At 40.0% G+C, this 27,160-nt stretch overlaps 1 protein-coding gene across 8 annotated transcripts in view; it reads left to right on the plus strand.

Moving 5' to 3' along the window:
* Positions 1 to 18,123: 18,123 nt before the first annotated feature.
* SLC15A5 (solute carrier family 15 member 5) overlaps positions 18,124 to 27,160 on the plus strand; it is a 64,814-nt gene continuing 55,777 nt past the window's right edge. For 2 of the 8 annotated variants that reach the window (XM_038369801.2, XM_038369834.2), the window contains exons 1-3: positions 19,064 to 19,183; positions 20,843 to 21,205; positions 24,120 to 24,342. In XM_038369801.2, coding sequence (XP_038225729.1) covers positions 19,168 to 19,183; positions 20,843 to 21,205; positions 24,120 to 24,342 — 602 coding nt within the window. In that variant the 5' untranslated portion in view covers positions 19,064 to 19,167. The other 6 variants (XM_038369808.2, XM_038369790.2, XM_038369821.2 and 3 more) reach the window with 6 other exon arrangements.

Below are 27,160 nucleotides of genomic sequence, written 5' to 3' on the forward strand. Positions count from 1 at the left end.
CTCACCAGTGCCAAGTAGAGCAGGACAATTATCGCCCATGTCTTGCATAGGTCACTCCTGTTAATGCCTTTTCAGGGTTATTTTTGTGAGAGTGGGGAGGGTGAGGTTAAAATGTCTTCTCTATAATAGAGCTGGTCCAGTTTGTGATTCCTATGTTTAAGGTTGCCTGGCTCTTTCCAGGCACTGTGTCTCTCGGCACTGCAATTGAGAGCATGGAGACTGTCCATCCTGGGCTCTTGTTCCTCCACACAAGCAGCACAGAGAGTAGAGCTGGGAGGACAAAGGTAATTCCATGTTGCAGCAGATTTTGATATTTCAAAATTTTGTTTCATCACAATTTGAAATGAAACCAAAAATTTTCCATGTACCGAAATGGAGCCCCTGCTCTGAGACAGTCATCGTGGCAGGCTGTCTCAGGGATGTGGACCCTAGAAGCCCTGGGATCCCTGATCTAAAGGTAGCCCTACTGGAGGGTTGTTGAGGGGCTGGCAGGAACCAAGCAGGTTTCTGATGCAAACCTGCCTGAGATCCGTTGGATCTTTGTTGAAATTAAACTGTCTCTGTGAAATGGTTCAAAGTTCAACAAACTGACAAAATCTGAACAAAGAATTATTGGAATTTTTTAAACTTAGCTGTACTGGAGAAGAAGGAAGAAAAAATCCTGACAAACATAAAAAGGATGAGAATGATAGGGAAAAGAGGAAGAGATGCTGTGATGCTGGCAGACCAGGTGCCAACTCATGTAAAGGCCCCTATGTCTCACTCAGCACTGAAAAATTCATAGCTGGAAACCAATCTGACACACCTGTGTGTTAGCATTGTTATTATAGACGTTCGTTATAAGAATGTGTTTAGTGGTTAGGCTATGAAATGCTGGTTAGTTGCCGCATGCATTAATCTCACTAATAATATCTGTACCCTATGTTATAAGGTAATATTTATTTGTTTTGTAACTCTAAAAATGTTTGCTAAGACTGTAAACCTCCCCACTCAGAGAAGAAGCATTATCAAGTGTGAAATACTAGTTTACCACAAGAGATGTCATCTTCTCCCCAAGAAAAAAAGGCCAAATAGATATCAGACTAGCTATTGTGGAATATCAATGAACAAAACAAACAACGTTGTAGATTGCTCTCCCCACACCCATGAAGTGGAGATGTGGACAAACCCTCATCTGATCATAAAAACATAAGAACGGCCATACTGGGTCAGACCAAGGGTCCATCTCACCCAGTATCCTGTCTTCTGACAATCTCCAATGCCAGGTGCTGTAGAGGATATGAACAGAACAGGTAATCATCAAGTGATCCATCCCCTGTCACCCATTCCCAGCTTCTGGCAAACAGAGGCTAGGGACACCATCCTGTCCATCCTGGCTAATAGCCACTGATGGACCTATCCTCCATGAACTTTTCTAGTTATATTTTGAACCCTTTTATAATCTTGGCCTTCACAACATCCTCTGGCAAGGAGTTCCACAGTGCATTTTGTGAGGAATACTTCCTTTTGTTTAAACCTGTTGCTTATTAATTTCATTTGGTGAACACTAGTTCTTGTATTATGAGAAGAAGTAAAAACACTCCCTTGCTTTCTTCATACCAGTCATGATTTTATAGGCCTCCATCATATCCCCCTTTAGTTGTCTCTTTTCCAAGCTGAAAAAAGTCCCAATCATATTAATCTCTCCACATATGACAGCCGTACCATATCCCTAATCGTTTTTGTTGCCCTTTTCTGAACCTTTTCCAATTCCAATATATCTTTTTTGAGATGGGGCGACCACATCTGCATGCAGTATTCAGATGTGAGCATACCATGGATTTATATAGAAAATATCATATTGCCTCTGTCTTATTATCTATCCCTTTCTTAATGATTCCCAATATTCCGTTTGCTTTTTTGACTGCCGCTGCAGATTGAGTGGATATTTTCAGAGAACTATCCACAATAACTCCAAGAGCTCTTTCTTGAGTGGTAACAGCTAATTTAGACTCCACCATTTAAATGTATAGTTGGGATTATGTTTTCCAATGTGCATTACTTTGCATTTATCAACATTGAATTTCATCTGCCATTTTGTTGCCCAGGCACCCTGTTTTGTGAGATCCTTTTGGAGCTCTTCGCAGTCTGCCTGGGACTTAACTATCTTGAGTAGTTTTATTTATATATCATCTGCAAATTTTGCCTCCTCACTGTTTACCCCTTTTGCTAGATCATTTATGAATTTGGTGAATAGGACTGGGCCCAGTACAGACTCCTAGCGGACACCACTATTTACCTCTCTCCATTCTGAAAACTGACCATTTATTCCTACCCATTGCTTCCTGTCTTTTAACAAGTTATCAATCCATGAAAGGACCTTCCCTCTTGTCCCATGACAGCTTACTTCACTTAAGAGCCTTTAGTGAGGGACCTTGTGAAAGGTTTTCTGAAAATCTAAGAACTCTGTATCCACAGGATCCACCTTGTCCACATACTTGTTGACCCACTCAAAGAATTCTGGTAGATTGGTGAGGCATGATTTCCCTTTACAAAAAACATGTTGACTCTTCCCCCAACAAATTATGTTCATCAATGTGTCTGACAATTTTGTTTTTTATTATAGTTTCAACCAGTTTGCCCACCACTGAAGTCAGGCTTACCAGCCTGTAATTTCCAGGATCACCTCTGGAGCCCCTTTTAAAAATTGGCATCACATTACCTATCCTCCAGTCATTTGGTACAGAAGCTGATTTAAATGATAGGTTATAGACCGAGGTTATTAGTTCTGCAATTTTACATTTGAGTTTCTTCAGAACTCTTGGATGAATACCATCTGGTCCTGGTGACTTATTACGGTTTAGTTTATCAATTTGTTCCAAAACCTCAATCTGGGACAGTTCATGGACAGTCTCTACGTAAAAGAATGAATGGACACAAATCAGACGTCAAGAATTATAACATTCAAAAACCAGTTGGAGAACACTTCAATCTCTCTGGTCACTCGATCACAGACCTAAGAGTGGCTATCCTTCAACAAAAAAGCTTCAAAAACAGACTCCAAGGAGAGACTGCTGAATTGGAATTAATTTGCAAACTGGATACAATTAACTTAGGCTTGAATAGAGACTGGGAATGGATGAGTCATTACACAAAGTAAAACTATTTCCCCATGGTATTTCTCCCTCCCACCCCACCCCCCACTGTCCTCTGATATTCTTGTTAACTGCTGGAATTAGCCTACCTTGCTTGTCACCATGAAAGGTTTTCCTCCTTTCCCCCCCCCCGCTGCTGGTGATGGCTTATCTTAAGTGATCACTCTCCTTACAGTGTGTATGATAAACCCATTGTTTCATGCTCTCTGTGTGTGTGTGTATATAAATCTCTCCTCTGCTTTTTCCACCAAATGCATCCGATGAAGTGAGCTGTAGCTCACGAAAGCTTATGCTCTAATAAATTTGTTAGTCTCTAAGGTGCCACAAGTACTCCTTTTCTTTTTGCGAATACAGACTAACACGGCTGCTACTCTGAAACCGTTCATCAGATTTGTCACCTAAAAAGAATGGCTCAGGTTTGGGAATCTCCATCAAATCCTCAGCCATGAAGACCAATGCCAAGAATTCATTTAGTTCAAGGGTTCTCAAACTGGGGGTCAGTACCATCAGGGGGTCAGGAGGGTTATTACATGGGGGGTCATGAGCTGTAAGCCTCCACCCAAACCCCACTTTGCCTCCAGCATTTATAATGGTGTTAAATATATAAAAAGTGTTTTTAATTTACAAGGGGTGAATTGATTGCTGTGTGAAAGGGGTCACCAGTACAAAAGTTTGAGAACCACAGATTTAGTTTCTCTGCAATGGCCTTATTGTCCTTGCATGCTCCTTCAGCATCTCAATCATCCAGCAGCCCCACTGGTTGTTTAGCAGGCTTCCTACTTCTGATGTACTTAAAAAAAATTCTATTACTTTTTGAGTCTTTGGCTAGCTGTTCTTCAAATTATTTTTGACTTCCTAATTATATTTTTACACTTCATTTGCCAGATTTTATGCTCCTTTCTATTTTCCTCACTAGGATTTAACTTCCACTTTTTAAAGGATGCCTTTTTGCCTCTCATTGCTTCTTTTACTTTGTTGTCTAGCCCCAGTGGCACTTTTCTGGTTCTCCTACTATGTTTTTTAATTTGGGGTATACATTTAAGTTGAGCCTCTAATATGGTGTCTTTAAAAAGTTTCAGTGCTGCTTGCATGCACTTTTGTGCTGTACCTTTTAATTTCTGTTTAACTAGCTTCCTCATTTTTGTATAGTCCCCCTTTCTGAAATTAAATGTGACAGTGTTGAGCTGCTATGGTGTTTTCCCTGCCACAGGGATGATAAATTTAATTATATTATGGTCACTATTTACCAAGTGATCCAGCTATATTCACCTCTTGGACTAGATCCTGTGCTCCACTTAGGACTAAATCAAGAATTGTTCTCTTCTTGTGGGTTCCAGGACTAGCTGCTCCAAGAAGAAGCCATTTAAGGTGTCAAGAAACTTTATCTCTGCATCCCATCCTGAGGTGACATGTACCCAGTCAATATGGGGGTAGTTTAAATCCCCCATTATTATTGAGTTTTTTATTTTAATAACCTTTCTAATCTCCCTGAGCATTTCACAGTCACTATCACCATCCTGGTCAGGGGGTCTTAGTATATCCCTACTGCTATATTCTTATTATTAGTGCACGGACTTACTATTCAAAGAGATTCTATGATACAGTTTGGTTCATTTAAAATTTTTGCTTCATTTGATTCTATGCTTTCTTTCACATATAGCACCACTCCCCCACCAGCATGACCTGTTCTCTCCTTCCGATATATTTTGTATCCTTATATTACTGTGTCCCATTGATTATCCTCATTCCACCAAGTTTCTGTGATGCCTATTATATCAATATCCTCATTTAATATGAGACACTCTAGTTCACCCATCTTATTATTTAGACTTCTAGCATTGGTATATAAGCACTTTAAAAACTTGTCACTTTTTAGCTGTCTGCCATTACATGATGTAATTGAATGGGACTTTGTTTCATTTGACTGTTCTCATCAGATCCTACCTGTATTTTATCATCTTCCATCCTTTCCTCCTTACTAGGACACAGAGAATCTCCATTAATAGGTCCTCCCCTAAGGGACGTCTCTGTCTGCTTCTCCACACCTACTGGCTTTCCCCCATCTCTTAGTTTAAAAACTGCTCTACGACCTTTTTAATGTTAAGTGCCAGCAATCTGGTTCCATTTTGGTTTAGGTGGAGCCCATCCTTTCTGTTTAGACTCCCCCTTTCCCAAAAGTTTCCCCAGTTCTTAATAAATCTAAACCCCTCCTTCCGATAGCATCAGCTCATCCATGCATTGGACCTTGCAGTTCTGTCTGTCTAACTGGCCCTGCGTGTGGAACTGGTAGCATTTCAGAGAATGCTACCATGGAGTTCCTGGACTTCAATCTCTTACCTAGCAGCCTAAATTTGGCCTCCAAGACCTCTCTCCTATTCTTCCCTAGGTCATTGGTACATACATGTACCATGACCACCGGCTCCTCCCGAGCACTACACCCAAATCTATCTAGATGTCTCAAGAGATCTTCAACCTTTGCACCAGACGGGCAAGTCACCATGCAGTTTTCCCAGTTGTCGCACACTCAGCTATCTGTTTCTAATGATTGACACACCCATTACTAATACCTGTCTCTTCCTAATAACTGGAGTTCCCTCCCCCGGAGAGGTATCCTCAGTGCAAAAGGATACCACAACAGCTTGAGCTCTGGGGGAAAAGGATAAAAAGCCCTGTCAAGAAAAAAAATCCTGTCGCTGTGCTGCTTGGAATTCAGGGAGGGCAATATTTCTAAGCATAAACAAGAGATCCCCCAAGCTGCTTGGATTAGGTTAGCCCTAAAGGACACGTAGCGCTTGCATATTATAGCAGCTACTGTTACCTTTTGGAACGCAAGACTGTATCTTACTTGTGTGTATGTTTACATGCTTTAACCTGGTAAATAACTCATTCTTCTTAGTTAATAACTCTGTAGTTAGTATTATAGGATTGGCTACAAGTGTTGTCTTTAGTTTGAGATCTGAGGTACAATTGAGTGGGGGTAAATTACTGGTTCTTTGGGACTGGGTGTATCCTGAATATTGTTGTGATATTTGGTGTAAGGGACCATCTATCACCAAGGCAGGCTTGCCTGGGTGGCATGATAGACCCGAGTGCCCGAGGGGACTGTCTGTGACTCCATGGTAAGACTGCAAGAGTGTTTTAGGAGTTCACACTTGTTACTGGGTTGGTGAAACCTAAGTATAGAACATACAATTTGGGGGTTGTGTCCTGCTTCTTGACAATCAGCCCTGAGGTTGGCACTCACGGTCATGAGCCACACCAGACAGTCTGACAGATGCAAAGGGGCAGGGGGGGGGAAGTGATAAGAACCTGGGATGGGGTAGTGATTAGGTGCAGGAGCTCAGAGAGAGAACAAGAGCAGAAGCAGAGGTGGTAGAAGATGGGGGAATAGGAACAAAGGGGTGGAGGAAAACATGGGATGGGGGAGCATTGGAGCAGAATGGGGAGAGGTAAAAAAAGAGGCAGAAATTGGGGACAGGGTCAGGATCCATGGAGGGGTAGGATAAGGTCAAGGGTGGAGCTAGAAGGAAGAGAGCAGTAAGGAGCAGGGGCAGCAGTATTGGCCAGTGAGGGTACAGGCAGGAACTGGCAAAGAGGTAGCAACAGGGAAGGGGACACAGGCAAGAGCTGCAGGGGGGCAGGCAACAGGAACAGAAGGGGATGGAGGTGACATACTCGGAGTTGGAACTGATGTCCTAGGAATCTACCCCAAGTGTGAGCCACAGACTTCAAGGTTAGAAGGGACCATTGTGATCATTTGGTCAGACCTCCTGTATGACACAGGCCACAGAACTTCCTCAAACTAATTCCTCAAACAGATCTTTTAGAAAAGCATCCAGTCTGGATCTTAAAATCACCAGCAATGAAGAATCCACCATGACCCTTAGTAAATTGTTCCAATGATTAAGTCATGGGGGCCTAGGGACAGGGATATAGCCTGGTGATTAGGGTACTTAGCTCAGATGTGGGAGACCCCAGTTCATGTCCTTGCCCAATGATTAATTAGTTATACAAAGTGGAGCAGCTTCACCTGGAGAGATTGGGCTTTGGGGTATGCTGGGGTGGAGCTTTCCCAATGACTAGGGTAGTTAAGTTCAAGTCCTTTCTATCCATCAGGCAGAGGAGATTGATTCGGGGTCTCCCACATGCCAGGTGAGGGCCCTAACTACTGCCCTAAAAGTTATAAAGAGGACACAACTAAACAACATTAGTCCAAACATTTGTGAAAAGCTTTGGGTTGAACAAAATTGCATTTTTTGGTAAATATACTACTCACGAAAAAAATTTCATTTGCGTCTCCTACACAAACACACACAAACACACCCATGTTCTTAACACAATGAATATATCTGCACCCAAGTGTTTCTCTGGCTTCCTCTTCCTTTTTCTCCCATGTTGCCTGCTAAATCACTTCTTTATGGGTTTTAGTTTCTTTCCTCCTTCTTTAGCTTTTCCCATTGTGTGACTGCACCAAATCACTGTGCTCCCACTTCATTCAACTGCTCCTGAGTCTCTTCTAGAAAGGCACTTCTGGTGTCATCTCTCACCCAGGTAGTGTGCTTACCTCAGTACTGACTTCACTGTTCTGGTGTTTGCACTGACTTTCATAGGATGACAGTGTACAGCTGAAATGCTCTCCTTGCGGTCTTTTCTTTCTCCCAGCGTTGGGCCATATTTTACTCCCCTGCTTTGTAAGGCACTTCCACAACCCCTGCTGTCTTGAACACTGCATCAGAAAATGTCCCTGAGTTTTCCCATCTGTCCTCTATCACCTTCGTTGCTCACACAATCATCTCTGAGATTCCACTAGGATTGTACTCTCCCCTTTTCTTCTTCCAGATAGTGATCACTCATTCTATAATTGTAGGGCATAGGAGATTCCCTCCACAGGGAATGAAGCTAATATGAAGGGGCTTATAGGGATGTTGCTCCTGTTGATCTTCATTTATTGTCTTCTAATTCTCAATAGCATTAGCATTCTAAGAGTGCTTCAGAATCTGTCCTATACCAGCACCATCCCTGTATTTGTCATGTCCTGGCTTATCATCAGTCCCATCACTACCAGGTGCCTGGCACTCACCAGTCTTCTTTGAATCATAGAATATCAGGGTTGGAAGGGACTCAGGAGGTCATCTAGTCCAACCCCCTGCTCAAAGCAGAACCAATCCCCAACTAAATCATCCCAACCAGGGCTTTGTCAAGCCTGACCTTAAAAACTTCTAAGGAAGGAGATTCCACCACCTCCCTAGGTAACGCATTCCAGTGTTTCACCAACATTGTGATAAAAATCCACATTTTGTTTTAAAAAAATGTTCCTACTATAATCTGCCAAATACATTTTGATCTCAGAACTGGAACATCACAGGGTTAATTCATGATATTGGCTTCAGATGCTCTTGCTATGGGTAGACAAGTTGGATCTGATTCTTCTTGTATTTACACTGGTGTAAATCATTAAGCAACTCTGTGGGACTACAAGAGATTACACTGGTAACATTTATGGAAGGAAGAATCAGGTTTGTAATGTTTATATTGTTCTGGGTTGGTTAAACCTCTTTGAAATTGAGGAGTGTACTGGCTTTCATTTAAGATAGTTGTAAGATACCATTAAGCTCCTTTGTGGAGCCAGATAGCTGAAACAAGAGCAGCCTCCACCCAAAATAAAAGGCACATGCAAGCAGAGGGGTTTTGCTGGCTCTTGTTTTGTGAAGGTTTGTGTGCCTGCGAAAGAGGAGGAGAAATGGCAGAGAAGCTTCCTTCCTGCCTTCTCTTTCAGTACCAAACACAGCCTGAACAAGCACTGGGTCCGTGCTCTGAGAAAAGCCTAAGAGAGCTTTTTTGACTGAGTGCTGGCTAAAAAGAGTTTGGAGCTGTGAGCAAAGAAACTCTCTATTTGATTCCTCCTGTGTTATGGTAAACAGGACTTTATGTACATTCTTTGTCAATAAATATGACTGTATCAAAGAAATACCAACCGCATCATCAATTTCTCCTTCTAACGAGGCCAAGCCACAAGACCCCAAACTTTGGGTATCTACTCACTTCAGAACAGGTAACAATATTAAAGACCTAGCATTTTATAAAAGCTGGATTACTACCAAAAAAATCAAACATATGTAGTAAAAAAAACTAATGAAAGGAACACCATGTTTGCAAAATCAAACACTCCAAAATTAGGAAATGCTAGAATAAAGATTTCCTGTGCAACCTTAATTTGTCCCTGTTGTCTGTATGTATTATGATAGTCTATAATTACATGATCACACGCTATATTTCCCAGAGGACCCCTCCCTCATTTGGTGCACAGGGTGGACAATGCTCACTCATTGAGCACCTATTCAATACTGTTTTCGCCTTGTTGTTCAAATGTGGCCCCCGGCCTTATTTACTGCACACCTTTCAAACCTTGCTCTGAAAATGGAACTATTAATTTCCTCCTGGGCTTTTCTATGGCACATTCTTGTGTTTCCCGCATACCGCTGAAATGATACTCCAAAGCCTGCCATCTATTTTCCATGCTAGGAATAGCTCTCAGTTGGCCAGTTCAAATTTGGGATCTTGGCCAGGTCCATTCCCAAGACAGCAATGAATAGCAAGGCTCAGAGTGTGAATCCAGATGCAGACTTGCTCAGATCCAGGCTTTGGGTCCACCTCTGCTGTGAAAGTGAGAAAGGTTTTGCGACTGCACAAACATTTGTATAGTTAATTATACAATGCAAGCATCTTGTATCAGCAGATTTTTATCCTTTACTCTTTCCAGTTGTCTTCTCCTCTCCATTTATTCAGACCAGTCCTGCTTCTTATGCCATTATCAATTATGTTTTGACACCGTATTATATCCTACCTAATCTCTCTGCTATCAGGAGTCCTTTGTCCTCTCTGTTTCAATACTAACTCTTCCTCTGCTAACCAGTCAAAATTTTTTGTTCTTTTACCTGTTGTGGCAGTCTGTAAACAGAAATGTACATTCTTAGAACCAACAGAGAATTGCTAAGTATATACCATTTGTAATGTATTTGCATTAAAAGCTTTGAATTGCTATCATATATTATCTATGATTAAGCCATTTAGTTTGATTATATGATTTTGGAACTACATATTCAAGTTTGTGTATGTTTTTGAAAAGTAAATCTGTTTCAAAATGTAATATTTCTTGAAATGTCTTTTTTTCCAAATACAGTACTGTATAATTTTGAATAAGCAATGGTATTTCTGACATCAATCCCAGCTCCCAGCAATTAAGAGTGGGATTTAAAGTTCACTGATTTTATCCTTCATTTAAGGATATTGCAGATATGGGGAAGATAAATAATCTTGAAATTTTATGCACCTTCTCCAGAAAGATCCAAAAAATGCTTTATAGATTGTATATGTAGGGATTGCTCACACACATTTCTTGAATAGAACACAACGTGTATTTTGCACCAACAATAGTTGGCAATTTTAAAATGGAGAGTGAAGAATATCTTCTTCCAAGTGAATACAGGGGGAAATTTTAGCTCAGTAAAATGTTATCACCCCGATTGGAATTTGGTCAGGGTAGCAAAGTAATACCACCTAACCTTTCAGAAATTCTGTGGGATCTTTAAATAACCATGAATGGTCAGGGACCTGAAGCATTAGATCAGTATCTATCTCAGTACCTTAGTTATTTATGTAACACCAACTGATCTGCTATCTGTTGAATCTCCATCATCACTTCCTGCAGCACCCTGACTTTTCTTTGGTCATTGTACATCTAGATACTTGGCCAGACCTTGCTTAGCTTATGAGAGTTAGACTGAGACTGTGTAGCTACAGTGTTTTAAAAAAATGAGCTGAGAAAACCTTCGAGAAATTCACACACACAAAGGTAATCTATAAACTATCCGGTGGAGGCGGGGGCAGGGGGGAATCCATTGTGTTTTGGTATACAAACTTTGGTCAGTTTTTCCACCTACATTGTTAAGTGGAAATAAATTCAGGGTAGTTAAATATAGAACACAGCTATCCACATCATTCCAGTTTAAACTGAATAGGATTAATTTGTTTAAACTCTCAAGAGTAATTATAGAGCGCTGTGCATATCTTGAGCTGTAAACAGAGCACTCCCAATTTCTGTCAGTGTCAATGGATGTTGAGATCACCTGGAATCTAACCTGGAGTACTTAGCACCTGACATAATCAGGGTCCTTTAGACTTTTAAATCATTCTTCAGGGGCCAGATTTTAAAAAGGTATTTTAGGTGCCTAACTCCCACTGATTTCCATTTTTTAAGATAACATCCTACTTTCACTCTCTTAACTGCTAACTTGAGATCTGACCCTTTTTCAGTGATTTCAAATAAGGAGATGATCATTATTCTTATTTTTTTAAGAAGAAGCGGATAGCAATGATGGAACAATGATTAAACTGGCTGAAGCATTTGGAACATGTGACAGGCACTGATCTAACTGGCCTCTGGAATTAAAACAACAACTTGTATTGTGACTTATCATGCCGAGAGGCATCTCAAGGTGCTTTCCAAAAAGCTTTGCAATGGTTTAACGATGCATTCTTCAGTGCCACGCTAACAAGTCAAAGCCAGAAAGAAAACAAGTGTGTCTCGGGTTTTGTTCAGTTTTTAAATAAGTGCAGGGGAATCAGTATCCCTTTCACATCTGCTTAGCAGGCTCCAGAGAGAAGCTACTAAACGGAGCCAGTGACCACATTTCATTATATTAGTAGCAAGGCGCACAAGCCAATAACACATAAAAATTGCAATTCAGTAGGATTTTCAGAGGTGCTGAGCAGCAGGCCCAGTCAGAGAGATTTGAGGCCCCAGTACGTTATGTTTACTGGGGCCCCACCCCTCCCGTTTCACTCTATTTACTCAGACAATACAGATGCTCCAAGCCCTGGTACAGTTGTCCCTGCTTCCCCTCCCTATTGTCAGTGCTGTGAGCAGCCACAATTCCCCTGGGCATCAGTGAGAATTGCAGGTACTTACTACTTCTGAAAAAGTCAGGTCATTCTTATTTTGGTGCCTGGGTATGGATAAAGGGAGGGATTCTCCCCTTCACTAAGGCACTGGCACTAGTGTAGAGCGGCTGTAAAAGCCCCTTAGTCAGTTAGGAAGAATTCCTCCACAGGCCCTCACATAAGCTCTGGCACAGGAGTGGAAGGACACATATTTGGGGCACTAGGGGAGTCTCCACAACCATGCCACTTTAAGAATTCTGGGCTGTACCATGCGGTGGATGAGCCCAACGGTAACCCATCAGAGGCAACCATCAACTAGAGCAATCTCTAGGTGCTCAAATTTATGCGAGGGGCCTCTCTGAAATCCTAGGGCACACAGACGTCTTAAAGCCACCTTGCGTGAGACATTTAAAACTAGAGATGGGCCAGACTCCTAACACTTGTGTTTCAGTTTGGGAGTATTTGGATCTAGCATTTTGATTCAGGCCCAAGTTTACTTTAAGTTTGCCTTCACACAGCCCTGGAGAAAATACTACTGGGAACAATCCTGAATTAGGTTATAGGGAGCATCCTAATAGTCTTTTACTCTCTGATTTCTGTGTATTAAGACTGACCTTCACTTATGTGGTGCTCACTCTTCCTTGAGCTGGATAGGATCCTAGCAGCAATATTTTGTACCAGCTGAAGTCTGTTAATTGTGTGTGCTGGGAGATCAGCCAAAAGGCCATTACCACAGTCTAAAGGAGATAAAATAGAGGCCTAAACATGGTTCCGTGCATTAGCAATCAAGAACTATTCCTAAGGCAGTAAAGGGATATTTTCACTCTAGCAGAGATATATAAATTCATATGTTAAGCTTCAAAGCCTAAGAAGAGAATAAAGATGTGCTGGAGCCTGGAAGTTCCTACTGAGATCCAAACTTTCCCAAAGTTCAAGGGTGATCCATGATTCTGATTCAGGACTATCTCTAGAAGGAACTTCATTAGATAGTTACAAAAACAAAAACAAACAAAGACAAAGAAGATGGAAACCAGTGTCTCGACGGGACAAGCAACAGCTCTGGTTTGGCTGAATTGAGTTAAAGCTCTAGACATCTAAGCCTTTATATTGGATAGCCAAGCAAACAGCACAAAGATGTGAGAAATATTAGAACTATTTTAAAATTCACCCTAACATATGTATCATTAGAATAGGAATGCAATTTCAAATCCACATTGATTCATTCAATTACTGACAGTGACGTGCATACACAGATTAAAAGCAGGGATCCAAGCACACAGATCTTTGGGAACCCAACACAATTGATTTTACTGTCTGGGCAAAAGGTCAATGTTAATTATCTCAGTTTAAGTGTTACTGCATATTATAGCCCAATTCCCCCATTTTTTTAAAAAAGACAGAAGCTATTGACTAAAACTGTACAAAAAGGAAGGAGGATGAGGAGGGGAACCACACACCACAAATCCATACTATTGCAAGCTATTTGGGTTTGAACTAGAAAAAGATAATGGAAAGGTTGCAGGTTTAAGTAAGATTAGCCCTGCAGTTAGCAGTCTACTTTGTGGGTGTCACAGTTCAGGGCAACTGTGCCTGTATTTCCCCTCCATAGTTCAGCAAGGGTACCCACTCCAGGCTCCCGGCTCTCAGCTGTCACCTCTCTTGGGTAGAGATCCATGCTTCTTTCCCTCCTGACTGGGGTTCTTCCAAGCCACACAGTTGGGATATAAAAGGACCTATTATTTTCTGAGAACAGTAAGAACCATCTCGGATTCACAGATAATATTGTCTCAGTAGTAGACTCAGCCTTAGAAGCTATTTCCAATCTCTACCTAAAAATGTATGTCAGAAAAGAATATCCTAAGTGCCATCTACAAACTATAGCGCGACATAAAAAAAGCCATTTTTCTATATGATAGAACTGGTTCTAATCTTCCCATTAGAACAAATGTCATCATAAAGAATATCTGCCAACAATGTGATTTAAAACTGCACCATGCATCATGAAAAATAATTGCAATACAATTACTTCTGAATTATAAAAACATCAAATGGGTGCAATAAGACAAGAGCCTGAGAACATATGAAAAACTGTTCAGCATAGATAATTATATATGTTTGAACAAAATCTCAAGAAATAAAACCTCTGCTGCTTGAAGGAACAGTGTAATCATGCCAAAATCCATTCTTATTATAGCAATGGTTTTTGGATCAGCAATTTTAAAATCAGCTCCCTGCAGAGGACTTTATAAAGGCAAAATTAGTTGACTTTTCTCTCTGATAGTTATAAACCATGTACGCAGCAGCAGAACCAGTAGCTATCTTCTCCCCTCCTTTGCTTTCTCTCAATAGTTCCATTTCAGCAAGGTAGAGTACCTGTATAACTGTAAGCAGTGAGTAGTCACATTCACATCTGTAGGACTGCTCACACTTAAAATTACACCTGTGCTGAAGTACCTGCTGGATTGGCCTGTAAGGATGGCAATAGAAAACATTAAGGTTATTTATAATACTTTGTACTTCCCAAGTTCCTTTCATCTGGGATCTCAAAGCACTGTACAAATTTTAGTGAATTTAGCCTCATACCACTACGGTGAGGTAGCTAAATATTATCCCAATTCTGAAGATGGAGAAAGTAAGGCTCAGATGAGGTAAATATGACCTGCCCACGGTCATGATCACACAAGACGTTTGCAGAAGAATCATGATAGAAGTCTTGTCTCCTGACTCTTTTAGTTATTTAGGGCCTGACTTTACAAGATGACAGGAACCTTCAAATTCCATTGAATCACATGACAGCTAGGAGACACAGGATTGGGTCCTTACTTTTAGGAGGGAAAAATAGAAACTGGGGCATTTTAAAATGATCAAAAATTATTCTGAGGGCAAAGGGACACAGTACTCTTTGGAAAGAAAAGTGTAGAACACAAGGGGAAAGGAAGAAAAGTAAATGTATTGCTATCTTATGAAAGTTCACTTCATATATTTTCAGATTTGGAATCTATTATTTGAAGCGATCATAAAAATATCTCAACATTATCCAGACTCCACTCAAAAAGTGGGTGATACAATATCTAGCCCCCATAGGAATGCTACAGATTATTCTCATTTGAGAGTTAATATGAAACTGGTCCTGTCTGCACACTTCACTGTTGGTCTGGAGTGAAGCTCATTTCAGGGATTTGGTTCCATCTGTTGTGGTGTTTCCTTCTAGCAGAATAAGCAAGAATGGCAAGGGCTTCCCCAAAAGTTCCAATTTAATTCTGGCTGGAAAGCGAAAAAATAAACAAACAAACATTTTTTATATATATTCCCCTGCCCCTAACTTAAATCAAGTACCTTTTACTGGTGCTGCACTTCTGAGGGGCAGTCTTTGCTAATGTCTTTGAAAAATGGGTTATTCATATCCTGCAGCGGGGGGGGGGGGGAGAAGGGGAGGGAAAAATTCAGGCCTTGGGTTCTCCGTTTCCTCTAAGAAGTTGAAAGTTTTTCAAGAATACACTTATCAAAGAATGAATAAAACTATGCAAAAGTTATTTAGTAGCATAACCACATAACTTCTGAGGGTATTCACAGAGCAGTTCTCTTATAATCAATAGTCTTAATAAACTGGGAATTTCATAGCTGTTATCTTCCAGCTTTCAAAGTGTACTTTTATCACATTTAATGGTTGTTCATAGCTTAGAGAACTTTGAATAGATGTGCTAGTTTTCCCACTTTCACAAATATGCTTTCTCAACTCCTTGATAATTGTATTTCAGGGTTTTAATTGGTCCTTAACACTATTTACAAAGCATTCTGGTTTTAATATGTGTTTGCTCTTTTGCTACGTATGGTTCATAGTCCTATGGACATTATTCAACATTATTCATTACTGCCAACAAGATTTATCAGCAGCATCAGATATACATTTTAAATACAAGGAATACCAAAAAAGCACTGTTGTGTATTATGATTTATTCCAATTATTCAAAATCCAGATTCGAGGTTCTGTGCTTATAGACTACAGTGCCTAAATACAATGGGGATGAGCAACACAGAAATCTCATAAATGGATATGTTAAGTGGAAGATTATAATTTTTTTAAACTTACATACAGCCTTTCCTCAGAGGCTGTTACAACAATCACACAGTTTATTGAATCTTACCTCACAGGAGGAGTTATCATCCCTGTTTTCCAGAGGGAGAAAACTGAGCTTATGAGACCTTGCCTGAGGTCACGCTACAAGCTTGAGTCAAAGCTGGATTCAAAATTCTTCTGTTTCCCAGTCTGTGCTTTAACCACATAGCCATCCTATCATGCCTTTTAATTTATTTTATTTTCAGAACCACTTTGGAATCTTCTGAAACAACTACATAAGTAGCAGGTTATCTTCAGACTGTCAAAGACCATTGCTTTCAAAAATTATTTTTGTGTCTCAGACAGACTGAAAGTTATTCTACTTTTTCCTTTCCTACCAGGGAATCAACTGCAGAGAGAACAAGAGGAGGATTCACATAAAAATTGGAAGAGTGACCCTTTCTTTGAGGTGTGGAAATAGACACTGTGCACTCCCCTAAAACAAAGTAATTATGAACAGTGCCTGTCTAGCATCATGATTATTCAGCAATTCTTACTAGAAAACATATTGTAGGGAACAATGCTTCATTAGCAGGGAAATGAATTAGCCACAGCTACTACCTACATTAAGTTAAACAATTCTCACACACACACAAGAAAGATTAAAGTGGTAATTTTCAAAAACAGGAGATTCTAATCTTTGCCTCTGCTATCACATCTCTCTTTCTTGTCATTGAAATGGTCACCCTTTTAATCACATTGCAGTCTCTGGATCAGTATACACACGACCAAACCCTTATCCCACAGAAGTCAACTGGAATTCTGGCATTGACTTCAATGATAGAATATTTAAGCCATAGAATATTTCTGTTTCAACCATTGTGGTCCAGACTTTTAAAGGTATTTAGGTGTTGCTAAGCCTCACTGACATAGGACTCTATGTCTAAGTCCCGTTTTCAAAAATTACTTAGACACTTCAGCTCCTAAGTCTCAGTGAAAGTCAATAGGATTTAGGTGTCTAAGTGCCTCAAAGGTCTTTAGGTGCTTAATTTCCATTGAAAAAAATCAGTGGAAGTTAGGCACCTAAATAACTTTGAGGATCTGGGCTTACATCACTTTTGAAAATGAGACTTAGGAGCCTAAGTTAGCTAGGACTTGCAACACTGAGCAGAGCAACACCTAAGTACTTTTAAAAATCTGGGCCTGTGTTAAAAAAAAAAATTACACTTGTACTGCCAAAGAAGTCAGCGAAATGTCCATGAAGTTTTCCCGTCAAGAAAGGTGGCAAGAGCTAATTTGACTTTTCCAGCACATGAAGAGAAGTTTAGATCATTTGCCCTTTAGCCATAGAACCACACAGACAACCAGTACTCAACCAAGTCAAAGCAGGTGGTAGGTTAGTACTTGTTGGAGTTGAGCCAAACACAAGTGCCTGGGCTACTTCCTGGCCAGATTTTACTATTTTAAATGGACTCTAGAACCAAGAGATTTCCTTTCCAGTGCTGGCCTATTCATTTGACAGATGGCCTGCCAAAATACAACGTGTACAGACAGTCAGCCCTCTGTTACAGCAACTGTGACCACTAGGAGCCCTGGAAAGAACAAGTGCTTTTATAGCAAACCCCACTGCAAGAACTACTTGTCCCATCTTCACAGAAGATGCTTTAAAGGATTTCAAGATCCAGATCCACAAAGGTACTTAGGCACCTAAGCCTCAAACTTACACATCACTGTGATCCACAAAACTCCCACTCATCTGCCATCGAACCCTGAAGGGGCCTTAACTCACTCAGTGCCTGAGTTTGTGCAGTAAAAGTTCCCTCAGTGCCTATGTTTCTGGCTGGGGGCATGCGCATTGCTGCCTCCCTCTGGAAGTCCACATGCTCATCTCACATATAAGCCCCAGTTCAATTTACAAACTGTGGGAAAATAGGCACTTCTCTTCCTAAGTCATGTGCAGGGCCTGATCCAGTAGGTGTGCTCAGAGGCCACATAAAACAGCCAAGGCAGAAGAGGCCAAGACTAGGGCTAACCTCCAGCCCAGTGGTTAGGGTGCTCACCTGGGATGTGAAAAACCCTCAGTTCAAGTCCCTATCCTGCCTGCTAAGGATACCACCTTGGAACAGGGATCTACTAACTCTCAGGTGAGTGTCCCACACCCCGGGCTGTAGGGTGAGTCTCAGTGGCCCAATTAATATTGAGTTATTCAGTTCATTAAATTGGACAACTTCAATAGAATATCCCATAAGCTAGTAGTCCTAGGTTCCTTTGTCAATCTGACCCAAAGCCTTTTGCTGTGGGCCAAGGCGATTTGTCAGAGGCACGACTCCTCTTTGTACCCACTCCAGTCCTGAGCTGGTGTTGTTGGTTTCCACTTAAAAATCTCACCTGCTTCAAAATTGGTGTAACCCTAAATATATTATTAGGTCTACCACCACGTTTCCTCAAGCACTTTGTATTAAGCATTCTAAGTACTATATTAAGGGGTAAACCAGTGAACAGATTGACTAAAGGGTTTCATCAAGACCATACAGCAGGTCAGCTGCAGAGCTAGGTATGTTCACATGTTCCCTGGGCTCTCATCAGCAAAGCACGCCACCATTATTAGAAGATATATATACTCAGAGTATCAAACAGTTAAATCAAATGAGCCAGACCCATTTCTAAAACAATCACATAAATAGAAACCCACTCTCACACATCTGTTTCAGCCTACCTTGAGGTTTTACCAACCAAGCAGTCAGTTATTCTCCCTGCCCAACCCCAAGATAAGGCAAACTAACATCAAATAAGGAATTGTTGTCATCTAACCCAATTAGCAAACCTTCTAGCTCTACCCCTCTTCCCATGATCTCATTTGAGCTCAATCAGCAACACCTGAGAAACAGATGACCCCACCCCACCCCAAATCTACACTGGAGTAGGGAATATTCCCTATTAAAATGTGTAGGAAGCAGAGTGTATTTACTATAGTGTTTTCAATCTGGTTTTATACTACAGTTATATCTTCTAATAGAGTAAAGAAAGGGCACCCTAATGCACCAGCAGCTAGGTAAGAGGTACTCCCCAGAACAGGGTAGGTGTGCAGTCTTTGGTCACAGTACTTTCTCCTTCCCTGGGGCTTGGTTTGGGACAAGGTTTGTTAAACTATGAAACAGAAACCAGATGGGGCTGCAGGTGATCTCTGTAGCTTGTTTTATTCTAGCCATCAAAAACGAATGAAACTCATCCTAGTCTCTTTTAGAGAAGGTGGTAGACATAGATACTGGTATGATACAAAGTTCTCTCATCCCCTACAGTCTTACCCAGAATTAAGCAAATTCTGTGATACCTCTAGCCAAGTTCTGGCTTTAGAACCCCTTTTGAATTAAAAACACTGGTTGAGAAAGGGGCTCTACTGATGCTTGGATCTGTGTTTCAGGGCTTCTGGATTTGTTATTTATGAGCCATTACAGAAATAAATTAGGGCAGTAACCTGTACATCTGATACCAAAGTTCAGTTAATTTTGGATCTGGGATTCTGATTTGGGCCTATGCATGTAATTTGTATACTATCTTGCATCTCTATTACTTAATCATAGGTAGGTATAACGGCTGCTAAAGGGTAGGGCGCATGTAAGTATCTGTATAGTTAGATGGAACTAAAAAAGAGACTCTGTTCCAACAGCTTGCAAAGTGAGGACTTGATAGTTCTGTTTAGAAATAGTGGGTATGATTCACCATTGCCTTTCACCATGTGTAGTCATTTACAATTGTGCAAAGTGGATGCAGAACACTACCATTTGGGACAGGTATAAATGGCTATGCGCAATAGTGGAGAATTATGTCTAGGAGGTTGGACAAATTTTCTGTAAACTTCTTTGTGGATTGCCCAGCAGGGATCTTGTAGAACCTTCCCAATTTCTCTACAAGTTGACTATATAGTTTCTAATTAATACCCAGGAACCAAAGCCTTTCTGATTCTGATTCCCTATGACATGTTGTAGCTGTGGTACAAGGTCAGGCTAAAGAAGCTGTGCTGGTTTTGGGTGCTTTTTTATTGCTTTTTCTCTTCATTAATACACCAGAATTACTTTCTTGTAAAATCTGCTTATTGTACTTAAATGTACTAGCATTTCTTACTTTTCTAATTAACTTTCTTATCTGAATTTCAACCAAAAATAACAAATGTAATAATGATAAGATATTGTTCACCTAAAAACATGCATTCTTTCTATCTTTCTCTTTGCTTGCAGTTTCTCACTTATTGCTTAATTAAGGTATCGTAATATTAGCCCCAAATTATTTTCTTGATCTAGTACTTGAATTCTGCTGAAACAATTTAGCCTCTCTCAGTATTTAAACCTTTATCTGTAACATGCAGATACAATTTGGTATATATTATATTGGATTCACATAATTTAATGGGTATTATTATTTGTGGTGGGGGAGTCTTGTTCACAACCAGACAAACTAATTAAACAAACAGATTGGATTCAGCAACTTTGTGCACTCAGAGAAGTTTAAATACTGGTGTCCCCCATGCTCCTTGATCTTGAATGTAACAGCACTAAAGTGATAGGTATCCTGAGGAATTGTGGTAGTAAGGTGTGGAATTCAAAGCAAGGGTCTTACCAGTTTGTTAATTATAGTGGAGGATAACAGAAATGTACATACAACCTAACCCACTCAATTTAGTCTTGCTCAGAACAGCTAAGTATGCCTGTTACAGATCTTAGAGACTTACAAGAAAGACAACTTCTGAACCACACTGCTGAGAGGGAGAAAAGGAAATTCCCCAAGGAAGACAAGCGTGTTGGAGACTCATCTGGGTTCAAGTCTCAGAAGAAACTTCAGGTGGCCATTTGCCTGCTGTTGATGGAGCTGTGTGAGAGGTTCACTTTCTTTGGCATTGTCTGCAACATGATTCTCTTTTGCACTATCAAACTTGGCTATCCCAACTACCAGGCAGCTATCATAAACATGTGCTTTGTAGGTGCCTCCATGTTAACACCTGTGTTCATGGGCTGGCTTGCTGAACATCTGGTGGGGAGAATCAAGCTGGTGTATATCTGTATGTTTCTCCATTTTCTAGGTAGGTGCTATGCCATGATTATTTCATCTACAATGTGCTTTTTGTATGCAATTCTGCTCTAATAAGTCAATTTTTTAAAAATTATCATAGAAACATACTATTCCTCATGTATATGAAAATCCAATGATTGTCTCCAACCTGGTGGCCTCATCAAACTTCTCTAATAGCGAAGGACTTAGCTTTTCTTTCACAAATGTACTGGAGTATATTTGCTAATATACCTTAATGAAGCATTATTTTGAACACCACTACATAATGTTTGTAAAATAAGGTCTAAATTTTCAAAGGTGACTAGGGATTTTGGGTGCTACACTCTGATGACAGCCTAAACTGTGACCCCTTAAAGTGACTTGACTTTTTTTTCAGAAAGCAGGTGCTCAGCATTTTCTGAAACTGTGCCCCTTTAAGATATCCAGTTGGGCACCCACAGTCACTAGTCACTTCTGGGAAATTCCATGATCTAACCACTCGTTAATGTCCCTAATTTGCAATGCATTTCTCCAGTTGGTGCAAATTTATGGAGTTCTTCTGTATTTAAAAGCTACATGGTTGTTAATAAGACGTATATGTTGCCTCGACAAACTTTTTTAACTCAGAAGCCAAACTTTGATGCTTACCTTTAGGGCCTGACTCATATTAGCGCTATCTGATTCCTTCCCCCACCGAATGGGCTAAAATCTTTTAGGATAAACTTCTTTAAATATTTTTCTAAGTAACTTACATGTATGAATTTTACTGACCTATGATCTTCTGTACATTTGAAGTCCCCTCAATACACAGAAATGTAATGTATGGACACCTCCTAATAATTTTCCACATAGTGGCTGGAATGTGGGACAATCTGAAACTTTAGATATGCAAAGGTATTAGTATGGGTTGTGAAGGAGATTGGGTGGAATAGGGGGTGGAGCCCCTCCCCTTCCTAGACAAACTGAGTTTGCAAGTCTCTGCTCACTTTGTACAACTGTCATGTGGAATTTAGTAAATGTCACAGCTGACAATTGCTCAGCCTGAGTTGAGCTGATATAAAAACTGAATTATCTTTTGTCTCTAGGTCAGGCTTGAGGTGAAGCAGAGACCTTAAGACTGCTACTCAGATCAGGCAGGTACAACTAGACAGTAACAGTCAATCACTGATGCTGCAACCTATCCTTTAAACTGCACAACTACCAGATTAACTTCATAAAATCACCAACTTTTAAGTGAACAGAACAGGCAGAAGATGAGGGCAGAACAAATTATTGCCACTCCAGGGCCACATTAACATGGACATTGGAAAATCACCCAGATTTCCATAACTCTATACTAAAATATATATCAGTTGCATAGCCACTTGTTGTATAGCTGACACATAAACTTATTCACATTTACTCATCCGAAGAGTTTTTTGCATGCAGGCAAATAAGTTGTTGTTTAGATAGGCATCAGAATACCACTGGAGTAATTGAGAATTTCTGAATTGGTCTCTCCGAGGCAACATTTCTGTCCTCTTGACCTCGATCCAGAAGTGCGAGTTTGAATTCAGTTGTGTGCAGCAGGTGCCCTGAGGTCATGTTTCAGAAATATTTGCACTGGAAACCCTAGCGCCTCCTTTAGAGTGCTGCTGCAGCAGGAAATAATTCTGGATTGAAAGCACCTGCTGGGGATGACTGAAGAGAAATTGTCACAAGAATTTAGAAGAAAAAAATGAGAGGATCAAGTGGGTCTGTGGAAAGGAGAAAGAAGGGGTCCAAGGCCCTGAATGAACTATCTGAGATGATGACCTCCTTCATATCCCCTTCCTTACTCCATAAACTTCCTGTTTGGAATCCCCTTGCCCTTTGTTGCCTTATTTTTTTTGTAATCTAAAATCAAAGTGGGACAAATTGACTCTAATGACAAAACAAGGATAAATCGTTGAACTGTATACTGAATATATTGCATCCTACCACTTAGCCGTCCCCTGACAACTGTCAGAGGTAGTACAAAGCATTTTCCAAAGAGGAACAAATGTCACTATAGCAAGGGAAAGTTTCTTGTAAATAAATATAAAATATTGGTCAGGGATGATGATTCGGTACTAGACTTGTTAGTGTATGTACGATGCATGGGATGTGTCTCTTTATCTTGGGAGCTTATTACAAATTTTGCTTCATCCATCATCCTGGGGCGGGGTTTCAGATTTTGATGTTTAATATCTCAATCCTGGTCTCCTATTGCCATTCTTGAAGCAGACGTGTGCAAATATTATGTATATGATGTATTTTTCAATCTCTCTCAAAATGCATTTAGAAGGCTATGTAACTCATCAAATATGGGAGCCTCACTTTGCTTATAGGAACAATGCCATAGATTGGAGCTGCCAAATCTTGACTGCAGAGTCCTAAAATGTGTTCTGGGGCTAACTTTTTCTGAAGCTGCAAAGGGAAGAGTAAAACTGATACAATAAGTAAAAATAATCAAATAGCGTATCTGAGAATACATCATAACATTTGCCAAATTATCTGATATAGTGATTAAACTACAGCTTTTGAGTTCAAGCAAGCAATTTCTATTAATCCATCTAGATAGATAAAAGAGTAGCACAAATTATGGTCATGTTTCTTTATTTGTAAAGAGAACTTCTGTGCCACTTAACTACAGCCCTCTAGCCCCAGGCCAGCCCTGAAAGCAGCAAAGTTCAGGTACTTCTGCCATATGTAGTCAATATTCTTGCCTAATAGTAGTATTCAGAAAAGTTCTGGACTTGTAGTTGTATCCACATCTCGCTCTAAAGGAATGAATAATTTTCTTTCTCATTGTGCGTGTGGATATTTTTTTACTAATTCACAGACTATAATTCCAATATAGCTGTTAATCTAGAAAATAAATACTGGATTCAATGCTTCATCATTTTAACCAGTTTTATATATGTCCATTTTCTTCCCCACTGCAGGTACGGCTCTGCTACCTCTTGTTGCCTTCCCCTTTGAAGATTTTTATATAGACAGACACTATATCCTTCACCCACTAGCCAAAAAGGAGCTGAAAATACTCTTCTACTTTGGGCTATTAACAGCCTGCTTTGGATCAGGAGGCATAAGAGCTATAGTTTGTCCACTGAGTGCATACAACCTTGAGGATTATGAACCAAAGGAACTTCTTTCTTTTTTCAATTGGTGAGTTTCTTAATATTGCAATAGAACAACTGTGTGAGATGATGGAGCTTAATTAAAAACTCAAGTGCATCTCAATTTTTTAAAAACAAATTTATATAGGAAATCTCATTTTTTAGCTGTAACAATGAGTTTTCAAATGGACTACCTAAATTTCCTTCCAGGCACATAGATTCATAAATCTTAAGGCCAGAAGGAACCACTCTGATCATCTAGTCTGACTTCCTGCATAACACAGGCCAGGGACTTTCACCAGGATGACTCAAGGTCAACTGATTTGCCCAACTTGACACAGAATTAATGAGCTAGTTGCTATGTAGGACCAAGCTATTCTATTTGGGTTCTTACACTATGGTCCCTAAAGGCCTGCCAGAGATGTGGTAAAGATGCTTGCTGGGTCTCAATCCTTTGCTCTAGGTTGAATAGACTCTGTAGAGGTGGCAAAGTTCCTTGAACACACACAAGTACCAGCACTAAAATAAAAAAATCAAAACATCACATTTGGAACTGTCGTTTACTTCAAGAGGTGGTCGTCTTCCTCATGTGAGCAGTGGTGATAGAAAGATAGGCCTCATAGATTCTCTTTCCAGCTGTGACAGGTTAGGACATCAGGTAAGTCACTTGACTTCTGTTCTTCAATTTAAAGATCTATATAGTTACCAGGGCTGGCTGGAAAATTTCAGACAAAAACATCTTTCACTGGAAAATGGGGCTTCATCAAAATCACAATTTTCTACAGGAAAAGAATTTTCACTGGAAAAATTGACATGTAACATTTTGTTGTCCCAAAGTGAACTGTTTTATTTTGGTTAAAAAACTGAAATGGAACACTTTGACATTTACAAAAAATTTTCTGGACACTTTATTCCACAAAGTTTCAACAGTTCAACGTTTTTCTTCTGTTTTGGGACAAAATTATGATCTACTACAATTTCCCTTGGGACAGAAATTCCTTTATTAGATACGAACAAATATTTATCTACCTCAGAGGGAGTTTTGTGATACTTAATGTTTGCCAATTATCTAGAAATTCTTGATTGAGAGGTGCTATACATGTGCAAATTTGGTACTTCCAAAAATAAATCAGTGTATCTATTATGAACTGAAACTCGGCAAATTTGAAGATTGCTAATGCATCACTGATGAATCAATGAAGAATTTATTGGGTCATATTTCTGTTCACATGGGGCTGGCTTTCAGGGCTATTTCCTTCCCCCCAGTTATGTTAATATTGCAGATCTTTGGATTAAATCCAAACTTTAGTGAATAGAGTAGCTTTACTAAAGGTGGAAAAGACTGTTTGGTTCCTTAAAACAGATTCTGCCTCCTTGACCTGCCCAAAGGAGAGAGGAAAAAAATCCTCCTTTTTGATTCTATTCTGAGTTTTAATCCTTAATTAGCAACATCATTTTGATTAAATAAGACTCTGGAGTATTAAGACTGGAGAGCAATCAGTTGTTCTGAAAGATAGCTCTGGAGAATTTATTGTACTGTGGTTTTAGTCATACAGAGTTGTGTTTAATCAAAGTGACATGTCTCCTTTGTAATCAACACTGAGAAATAACGACAGAATGAATAAAGTATTTCCTTGGGGTAATCCAAATGGGTCAGTTCTTGGGGTTTTGGAGGTATCAGGAAAGGTGTGTATGATTAAAAACTAATTTCTACAGTTGTCTGGCATCTGAAGCAGGAACCGTATTATTTACAAGCTTAAAACTAACAATAGGGTTTACTTCTTCACATTTCCTAGTCTCATTACAGCCTCATAAGTATATAATCATATGTTATTTTCTCTTCTTGGTAGATTCTTTATCACGAGAATAAATGTTTAAAATACATATATATTTAATGAGACAGTTGCACACTGTTGCTTTTTAGCAAAAACTAGTTTCTTATCCAACCTGCTTTACTTCAGAAATCAGGCCTAAGAGCTTTTAAAAAATCAGACTTCTTGCAAAGGAGTGAGTAACTATCATCTTAACCCTAGTGTGTGGTGAGGGCTGCATCACGCTTCTAGGGCCTGAATCCAATCTCTGGAACAAACTAGGTGTAAAATCATTGAAATAAATAGAATTTCATCAACGTTAAAGTAAGAAGAGGAGAACTCGGCCCTGAGAGTCTGAAGCCTGGGGCAATAAGTTAAGGCCGTAGACTGGTGCTACTTCTTGATGCCTGAGAACTCCCATTGCTATCAATCGGAGCTGAGCAAAAGGGCCGGGGTACAGAATGTGGTCCTTAAATCCACACCAACAACTGAGCTAGTAAAACGAAATTGCATTGAGATGTTGGAAAATTGTGGATTGTATAGGACCATTTTATAACTGTCCTTGTCTTCTATTCCTTCTCCATCTTGCTTGGTGTTTCCCTTTTCCTTCTACTAATATTTCTTGTTTTTTGTTTGCCTCAACTCAATCTTTCAATTACTTTCGTCACTCCTATTTTATATTTATCTCTTTGTTCCTTTCTCCCCATGTTCACTACTATGGCCATTGAAAATTTGTACCCTGCAAGGTGTCAGAATGGCTTTCCTTTCTTCAGAGCCTCATTGTCAAATGAAGAGAAGTATGGTAAACAAATGTTTCTGCATTTTGGTTTTGGAAATGAACCATTATCTGGTACTTGGGTGTATATTAGTCCAAACTCCATCGCTTATAGCTAGCTTAGCTTTTGTATAACATTCTTCATCAGATATCAAAACACTTTACAAAGGAGGTCAGTATCGTTATCTCCATTTTACAGATGGGGTAACTGATGCACGGGGTGGACCAAGATCACCCAGCAGATCATGGCAGAGTCAGGAATAGATCACAGGTCTCCTAAC

This window comes from Dermochelys coriacea, chromosome 1 (assembly GCF_009764565.3).
Source record: "Dermochelys coriacea isolate rDerCor1 chromosome 1, rDerCor1.pri.v4, whole genome shotgun sequence".
In the NCBI taxonomy this organism is placed as follows: Eukaryota; Metazoa; Chordata; order Testudines; family Dermochelyidae; genus Dermochelys; species Dermochelys coriacea.